The 9579-nt window shown below is 23.1% G+C and overlaps 2 protein-coding genes across 2 annotated transcripts; one reads left to right on the top strand and one right to left on the bottom strand.

Annotated features, from left to right (window-relative positions):
- Positions 1–209: 209 nt before the first annotated feature.
- Positions 210–6611, bottom strand: LOC112599295 (ATP-binding cassette sub-family B member 8, mitochondrial). The gene is made up of 14 exons (XM_025346120.1): positions 6493–6611; positions 5822–6092; positions 5532–5687; positions 5322–5467; positions 4991–5066; positions 4751–4891; positions 4529–4687; positions 4258–4461; positions 3841–3960; positions 3355–3458; positions 3120–3294; positions 2879–3057; positions 2115–2262; positions 210–368 (listed from the first exon to the last, which is right to left on the bottom strand). The coding sequence occupies exons 1-14, from the start codon at positions 6552–6554 to the stop codon at positions 279–281; spliced, it is 2031 nt and encodes a 676-aa protein (XP_025201905.1). The 5' UTR covers positions 6555–6611; the 3' UTR covers positions 210–278.
- Positions 6612–6920: 309 nt separating this feature from the next.
- LOC112599361 (cyclin-dependent kinases regulatory subunit-like) lies at positions 6921–8502 on the top strand. The gene is made up of 3 exons (XM_025346236.1): positions 6921–7130; positions 7210–7337; positions 8397–8502. The coding sequence occupies exons 1-3, from the start codon at positions 7069–7071 to the stop codon at positions 8441–8443; spliced, it is 237 nt and encodes a 78-aa protein (XP_025202021.1). The 5' UTR covers positions 6921–7068; the 3' UTR covers positions 8444–8502.
- Positions 8503–9579: the final 1077 nt, after the last annotated feature.

Below are 9579 nucleotides of genomic sequence, written 5' to 3'. Positions count from 1 at the left end.
TTACTACCATAATAATAATGCACCAAAAATTGTTTACTCAAATTGCCTTTCATAGAAAATAATTCTTTATAGACTATTCTATATTTCTATAGCTTTATGCTATAGTAATAATTCAAGTTTTTAAATAATTAAAGTTTAATAACACTTAATAAACAGATATAAATTATTTAAAAATAAATTTACTAAAATATTCAGAAGAACCATTATTAATTAACAATAAACCTAAATATTACCTAAATAAAGTTTATTTTCAATTTAACTTTACTTTGCATAATAATTTATGCAGCACTTGCTTTGTCTGATGTCTGCTGATTCATAAGATTCCAATAAAAACCTTTCTTATTCAATAAGGTGTTATGGTCTCCAACCTAAGAATAAAAATATTATTATTTATTGGTTAACAAAAAAATATTAAATCAAAAGGAATAAGCTTAGTAAAATTATAAAATATAAAAGTATAAGAGAAAAACTAAGTTTTTAATTTATTTTAGAAAATTCAATTATTACAGGAATCTGGGTGAAATAAAATTCAGTTTTCTCTAATTTTCATATAAATTATAATCAAATCATAGAATTATATAGAAAAATTTAATTGTGCTGAACAATGGCAAATGTTTAGATCTTTATTAAATTTACTTCTGATTGGTAAATTTGAAAATTTAAAAAACTTGGTAAGAATCTGTAAAAACAAAAAACCTTAAGACTTCATACATTTTTATAAATTAGTCAATTTACTTAAAATTTAAATCTAATAATAAATTATTAAAAATTACAAAAAAGAGTTATTTTAACTTGTATGTATCCCGTGTAATTTTTTTCTTTTATATTTGAATTATATAAGCATTTTGCAGAACAATTATTGTCGACAAAATTTGTTGGAAATTCATATTATTGCATTTTAGCATTGCAATGTATTTTCAATAAAATATTTACTAATGAAAATTACTGAATAACTAAAGTACCACATAATGTTACATGTGAAATATCATGTGTAATATTATAAAGAATATACCAAACAGTTTAAAATAATTAAGTTTCAAATAAATATACTCTATAAGATTATTTTATCTGTGGTACACAGTATAAATTTAATAATAAATGATAAAAACTTTAAAAATATGAGAGAATTAAAAGATAAGTGTCAACTAAATCTGAATTCAGAATACTTTCTGGGTGGATATCAACAAAACCAGTATTAATTTTTATTTATATCAATGTTTTTAAAAATAAAATAATATAACTTTGTTATACATACAATTTTATCAAATATAATTATTTTTTTTTAATCAACAAAAAAGCAACTTTTCAATTTTGATTTAAATCAAATAATCATAATGGGATATCCATGGTTGTAAACTTTGTATTGTAAAATTAAAATTAATTATCAATAAATTTTATGTATTATTTGTTTAAATATTTAAAATAAGAAACGAAATTAAAGTAAATTAAAGAAACCCTTTTAATATTTTAATTTGCATATGTAATAAAATAGAATTTGATATTTTTATTCAATAATTTACACAACGTTTTGCTTTAATATTAATACTATGATAGCTATAAAATAACTATAAGTTATTTATTAACTATAATACACAATTAGCGCACATTCACTATATATTGAAAATACCTAATTTTTATTTATCTAATACTTAAAACGTTTGTATTATTTATAAATATATAGATTTACTTAAAAAAGAAATCTTATCTTTTACTTAGGCTTGCTTTTGAAGGTAAATTATAATAAAAAAAAAAAAAGATAAATATACAATTATTAATAGAAATCTAAGCTTTAAACCATTAAATTATAAATTACAATTGTTTTTGAAAAACATACAATTTATCATGATTTTATATTATATATTTAATTATATATCAACCTATGTAAAAACTTATATTTAGGAAAATGTTACTATAACACATAAAATTCTTCAGCTTCAACACAATGTTTACAGAAGATAGATCATGTAAATCATATATATTTATATGCAATTCGCTCTGATATTTTTCTGATTTAATAAGTAATAATAGACTTAGGTAAACATCTTTAGGATCATTATTAATTTATTTTTTATATTTATGAATTTTATGTAGTTATTTAAAATATTACTACTTACTTCAACAATTTCACCTTTGTTTAAAACTACAATTACATCTGCATTCTTTATAGTGCTTAATCGATGAGCAATCACTAAAACTGTTTTTCCTTTTGTTACCGATTCTAATGCTGATTGCACATGCATTTCAGATTCTGTATCAAGTGCACTAAAAAAAAAAATATAAGTATTTTTCATGATTATAATACGTATGTTTTTCTTTATAGTTATTTTACAAAACAAAATATAAAAATGGAATTTTAAATTCATAATGTTTTATCAAGAACATTACTATAATAGCATAATATAATTCATAAGGGAACTGGTTTCACAATCACTAGAAAAAGTCATATATATTTAATTTTTAACATTTTTATTTAGATTTATATTTATATCAATAATACTTATATAAGTTGATAGACAATTTATTAAAATTTAAGTAATTTTTTTTTTTAAAGTTTGAGTAATTACTTTTGTAACCTAAATTTGGGTTATAGAAGAAACTGGTAGTTAATAATTACCTACCTTATATAATTAATAATATTTTTTGTTAGTCTGTTCAAAATCAATCACTTACACATGAAATATAAATATATCACTATTAAAAAGAGTTACATAATAAATTAAATGCAAAATTAGCATACACCCTAATGAGGTGTAGCTTGACCGCTATGAAACGATAAATAGAAAAGACCAATTTTATTTTAATTAGACTGTAAATTTATGAATTCGACATTTCATATTTATACTACACACAAAAATACATAATTGATATTTAAACAGACCTTGTTGCTTCATCTAATATAAGTATTGCTGGGTTTTTCAAAATAGCTCTCGCAATAGCAATTCTTTGTTTTTGTCCTCCCGAAACTGTTACGCCTCGTTCTCCAACAATTGTATTATAGCCATTAGGAAAAGAAGTGATAAAAGAATCAGCATTTGCTATTTTTGCTGCTTCAATAACCTAAAATTTTCAAATTTAAATTCAGACTTTAATTGTCAACTAAATCAATATATTTTTTTCACCTCAATATCTGTAGCCTCAGGCTTTCCATAGCGTATGTTTTCTAAGATAGACATAGCAAACAGTATTGGTTCTTGATTAATTAATCCAATAACTCTCTTACGCAACCAAGTTTGATCAAGCTTTTTGATATTTACACCATCAATTATTATACTTCCTGAATTAACATCATAAAATCTATGAACAATACAGAAAGGTAATAATAATTTCTTTAAAAGAAATAACAAAAATATATACCTCATAAGAAGCGCAGCAATAGTAGATTTACCATTACCAGAAGATCCAACAACAGCAACCACTTTACCAGGAGGCAAAGTAAGGTTAAAGTCTTTTAATATAACCTATAGAATTATGTTTCAATAATATAAATTATCTTCTCAATCATACTATACTCTGAATAGGAATGTATCAAAGTTTAGATAATAAGAATGTTGTGGCTCCATTGACACAAATAGGGAGAAGTGATGCTTAGATAGAATAAATCCCCTCAATTAAAAATTAAGCACATAGTATTAAATATACATAATTTTTAGGAAATATCATGGAAGGAACTTAGGTGGCCTCAAGTCAGTGTTTGGAGTATAGATTCATAGAGTTAAATTCCATATACAATGTATTTTCATTTTCTAATCTTCAATACATTTCTATGGCCCAGAGTAGTGAGCCGTGGTCATATCAAAGCATTAATTTTCATTACTCTATTTACAATAATGTCAATATTACTTGTTCAGGTCTGGTTGGATATGAAAATGTGATATCTTTAAATTCTATTTCTGGTTTAAAAGAATGATGTGGGATTTGAATTCCCTCATTAATCAGTGTTTTAGGACTCTTATTAATATACTGAAAAATATAAATATACACAATTAATCCAATTGAATAAGTAAAAGTATTAACATAATTTAAAAATTGAGTAATTATAATCTACTCAGTTAAAGAATTCCTAAATTTTCATACTGAACTATTGGCTTCATGCAACATTTAGATACATTGTGATTGTTTGTTGATTGTCTTACAGTACACAACAGGGTTTATCATGAAATATGCACAAACAGTTTTTTTCCATGTAAGTGGGCATTCTTATTCTCAATACAGTATAAATTATAAAGTTTAATAGTAATAAACTAAAAAATGTCTTACTTCAAATATTCTGGATCCAGCTGAGACACCTTTTACATAATGACCAAATAACAACGAAAATTGTCCTAAAGAATGTTGAAGCATTTGGGTAACCATGAGAAAAGACATAAGCTGTCCAGGATCAAGATTGGTGGTTGTCATAAGTTGTCCACCAAGGATTATTGTTCCCAAAACAATGCCATTGAGGAACACATTAGAACTTGCCTAAAAACAAAAATACTATTTCTGAATAATAGTTTAAATATTTTATTTGATAAATAAATGTACATACTTGAAATAGACCAATACCATAACCTAATTTCTTATGCAATAATCCATTGTTTTCAATTTCTGTCAAAAATCTTTCACATTCTGTAGATTCAGATGCAAAGGCACGAACAGTTCTCATATTTCCAATCACTTCTTCAGCTATAATTGTAGATTTAGTACCCTGTGTATATGATAAATAAAAATAATAAATATAAATCATTTAGTTGTATTTAAATGTAAATACTTGTTCTTGAGCCAGTTTGCTAAGTTTTCTCAAAATAGAGCCAAAAAATGTGCCTATAACAATAATAGTTGGTAAAATAATAGCTACAGCTCCAGTCATTTCTGGTGATGTGTTGTACAAAGTCCATACTCCGCCAATTAACTAAATTACAAATAAAAATAAATAACAAAAAATATATTGATTATATAACAAGCATTTTAAAAATAATCTTTGAAAGAAACTTGTTTCTAACCTACGTACTTGGGTTACATTTTTGAGGCCTTGTATTATTACAAGTTTAAAAGAACTTTTAAAATCTTGTACATCAGTTGTTAACCTATGAATTAATATTTAAAACATTTAAGTAACTAGTCTAGAATTAAAAATTATTACAAAATCTGTTTACCAAAAATTAATTAAACAATAAATGTTATGATTGAATTCAAAATATTTAAAATAAAATTCAAAATATAAGATATTAATACAATACTATCATGAATTCTATTTCTAATTCAATACAGTTTTCTATTTTATATGTAAGAAAAAAAATACTTAAATTTATCATAAGTAATTTTTTTTATGAACAATTTACCTTTGTAAAATATCACCTGTACGTGTTTTATCAAAAAATTCTAGTTCCTGTTGAAGTATAGATGAAAAAAGATTATATTTCATACGTATAGCAACATTTTCTCCAACTTTTGACAACATGCTTATACATATAAATGTTGATAGGCCCTAAGTGAAATGTTGTTAAAAAATTATTGTTTTAAAATAAAATATTTTGTTAAAATAATTTTACCTGCATTATGTAAAGAGCTAATAGTTTGGATAATGGGTCAGTAAGTTTTTTTAAATCAAATGGTATTTCATCCTTGGCAAACTTAAGTACAGTATTTATAACATGCTGTAAGTTGATTGGGATACTTAAATTGCACAGAGCAATAATAAATGCAGCCTGAAATAATTTTTAAAAAACCTAGAGTATATGACTATAATAACAATTAATAAAAAATATATAATAAAGAATACAATTTTTACATCGGCCTCTTTTATTAAATATCTAAAGTAATTACTAATTAATATACTTACAGCAATCGCAGCTATTAGGTTAAATAAATCTGGTGATAAATAAGACAATAACTTATTCCAATCAAAATGGTTATCTGATGTTATTTCTAGTTCTTTATGTTGACAATGGACTATATTACTTCCATCAAGTAAATATCTACATCCAATATATCCTACAGATCCAACAAGCATCAATGTAGGATTTATTTTGTTTAAATTGATAGGTGATACAGGAACTGGTTTTTTACATGGTGAATTTTTGATAAAGGATGAATAATTTCTAGTTGGTTGTCTATAACAAAAAAAAAAATAATAATAAATATTTTAATAAATTAGGTAATTATATACTTAAAATACCCAAGAAATATTAGACTACTGAGTAAAGTAACATTAATTTAAGAATTTATTAAATTAAAAAACATTGAACAGTAAGCCTGATATGAGATAATGGATTTAAAAAAACCTAATTGTTGACTTAAAACTCTAACAAACATTGTAAATTAATAATCCAACATCAATTAAATTACCTATCAGCTATCAGTATTTATTTATTAGGTAGTACTTATATAATAGTTAATATTCCTCTAAGTACAATGAACACATTTTTTTTGTAAAAAAATAAACACAATTACTTATAATAAAATGAATAGTAACTCTTCTTATTGAAAACTTAGTACTTATGACCTACTTACCTGGGAATAAAGGAACGTAATGATGACAAATTAAACGGTTTGGTATAAAATAAACGTAACATGACGATAAAGGATTAAAAATTAACCACCCTAAATGATACTTCAAATTTTAATTATTAATAATTATTATAATTAATATAATATTAGTAAGTAGCTAGGTCATAGTTTGAACTTCAACCTCATCTTAATGCAGTTATAAGCATAAATTATTATTTTTTCAAATATCCGATAATACTATCAATTTTTACAAGTGTGATACCATAATAACAACACGTGTTCAGGTATTATCAGTTACGGTCATGAGTTTCAGTTTTTCATTATTCATTTTGCCGCTAAAAATGTTTGTTATGTTTTTCACTTTAATAATAAATTTTTAGTTAATACTTTATTTATTTTTTGCTACAATAGATTGCATTTGAACTATTATTATTTTTTTTGTTTAGGTAGATATCTTTTGATTAGTGATTTATTATAAAATTATTAAAATATAAAAAATATTCAAACGCTGTGTCATCGAGTTTAGGTTAACTTAATAATTAATGTCAGACACTTAACTGCATTTCAATAATTGTCAACATGACTTCTAGAGGAGACATACAATATTCAACAAAATATGAAGACAATATGTATATTTATAGGTATGTTTATTAAATATAACACAATCTTCAACCGATTTGTTGTCAATTTATATTTATATTTAATCATTATTTATGACAGGCATGTAATCTTACCAGAAGACATGGCCAAACTCTTACCTAAGACTCATTTAATGACTGAAACTGAGTGGCGAAATCTTGGCATTCAAATGACTTCTGGTTGGATGCATTACATGAGATATGATCCAGGTGTGCATAGTTATTAATTTAATTATTGATTATTTTTGTTTTTAATGAATAAAACATACCTATATAATTGTGTATATTTTAATAATATTATAATGTATTTTGATCTAATTTCTACCCTTCAAGAATAGATTTATTACTTAATTCTATAAAATTGTTAGAAACATAATATATGCCTTTCAGAAAATTTGTAAATAATAATAATATACATTTATGTATATAAGTTAAAGTGGTGTTAAGTTTAAAAACATAATTTAGTTAAACAATTACTCGGCTCACATAAAATAATAATATTTATTTCATAGAATAAAATAAATATAACATGTATTACACTCATTTTATTTAACGATATGATATAATCAATTGGTCATTATTATTTTTTTTTTCATGGTTCTAAAAGTAAATTAATTATTTTGACATATTAAATTACAATAATTTTTCATTATATTTATATTAATTACAATTTTTTTTTTATTTATAAAAAAAGACATTTCTTGAAAAGTTTATCTAAAAATAAAGTTGTAAAATAAAAAATATTGTATTAAATTTTTAAGAAATAGATATACCTAACTAAGTGTCACTAATGGATGGCTTCTTATTCAAGAAATCCATGTTATATAACCCTTACCCTATATGCTTATTGTACAAAATTGTATAGATTGTGTATGTGCATTTGTGAAATAAAAAAAATAAAAAAATAAGAAATAGATATGTTTAAACAAGCAAAACTCTTCTAATATCATTTCACAACTAAAATATACATTTTTATGTTTTATAAATTTTTGTTTTAATGTAACTTTAACTAAACAAATCATTAAATTTTTTTACTATTTTTTATACTATCAAACTACTTCTATATTCTTAAACAATAAAATCTGGTGTCTAGAAAATAAACCAAGTATTGAATTAAAATACTTAAAATATTTGTTTATTTTATTATGTTTTGTTCAAATATTTTATAAACTTTTGTTGAAGATTATTAATGGTTACATGAATTATAAATATCAAATGGTATTACTATGTATTTTAATTTTTAATCCTGCCTTTTTTATTTTATTTCAGAACCTCATATAGTACCATTCAGACGACTTAAAAAAGTGAATAATTAATAAATGACGTAATGATGTGATAATTTATTGAAATTTTATTATTTATGTACTAAGATAAATAAAACAATTTTACAAATAATGTTTATTAATATACAATTTTAACACTATGTTTAAACATTTAGTGTTTTATTTCTTAAAAATATGTTTATAATTTTTTCTTTTTTTTTTTTAATAAATCATATTTATAAATTTAAATGTTATTAATTAAATTTGTGTATTTAGAATAAGATTTAATTAAAAAATATAAATAAACTACCTTCTATAAAATATTATTTCTTAATAAACCTATTAAGATATTTATTCATAATGTTTTGTATGATTGACAATACCATATATTTTTTTATATATTCAAAATAATTGACATTTAAAACAATATGAAAACTGAAAATTAACAAATTTGTAATTGAATTATGAAATTAGATTTTTTTTATTACTCTTAATATTGCTATTGTGCTTAGTGGCTCCAAACATGAACTTTTGGGTTGTTCAATTGAACTTGAAAAAGATAGGTGGGTAATATAATAGAATACTGGCTTACAGCAAATTACAAAATTTTTCTGCTTTAATTTTATTAAATTCAACAATATTAATAAATTATTTTGATTTAAAATGGTACCTATATTTATTTATGAACATGTGTAAAAAAACAATTATCAGTGGCAAGTAAATAGGATGAGGTGGGTGGACTAATCTTATTATTTGAACTGGCCGATTCAATTTCACTTGGCACCACTGATTATTCTAATTATTAAATTAAACAAATATAGCATTACCTGTATTCAGGGCCGGATTTACGCCAAGGCCTGTAAGGCCCGGCTAGGGCGGTAAATTTTGTAAGAAATGGAAAAAAAATCATATACATATTTTATGCATTTATGTAACCATGTAAATTAATATTATATAATATTCAATATCTATATTTAAAAAACATAGAAGTAAATCCATGAATTTAAGAAATAAACACTACATTTTTTTTTCTTGAGGTAGGGGCAGCATATTTAAAAGAGCCTAGGGCGGCACCTGTTCTAAATCCGGCACTGTTTATATTGTAGCGTGCAGGAATCCTCAAACTGTATGATACATAATTCACAGATTAGCAAGTTTTGACCGGTTTGTTGTAAATAATCTAAAAATAC

Source organism: Melanaphis sacchari, unplaced genomic scaffold (assembly GCF_002803265.2).
Source record: "Melanaphis sacchari strain LSU unplaced genomic scaffold, SCAv2.0 Contig50_pilon_pilon, whole genome shotgun sequence".
In the NCBI taxonomy this organism is placed as follows: Eukaryota; Metazoa; Arthropoda; class Insecta; order Hemiptera; family Aphididae; genus Melanaphis; species Melanaphis sacchari.
The sequence above is the reverse complement of the archived record's forward strand: the minus strand, read 5'-3'. Positions and strand labels throughout refer to the sequence as shown.

Bases quoted from the DNA above. Each gene is read 5' to 3' on its own strand.
- LOC112599295 (XM_025346120.1), bottom strand. From the start codon at position 6,554: ATGTTACGTTTATTTTATACCAAACCGTTTAATTTGTCATCATTACGT. The intron at 4,892-4,990 runs GTACGTAGGTTA...TTTGTAATTTAG, and splicing joins GCCTCAAAAATGTAACCCAA to TTAATTGGCGGAGTATGGAC. The intron at 3,058-3,119 runs GTGAAAAAAATA...TGAAAATTTTAG, and splicing joins CTGAGGCTACAGATATTGAG to GTTATTGAAGCAGCAAAAAT.
- LOC112599361 (XM_025346236.1), top strand. From the start codon at position 7,069: ATGACTTCTAGAGGAGACATACAATATTCAACAAAATATGAAGACAAT. The intron at 7,131-7,209 runs GTATGTTTATTA...TATTTATGACAG, and splicing joins GACAATATGTATATTTATAG to GCATGTAATCTTACCAGAAG. The intron at 7,338-8,396 runs GTGTGCATAGTT...ATTTTATTTCAG, and splicing joins TTACATGAGATATGATCCAG to AACCTCATATAGTACCATTC.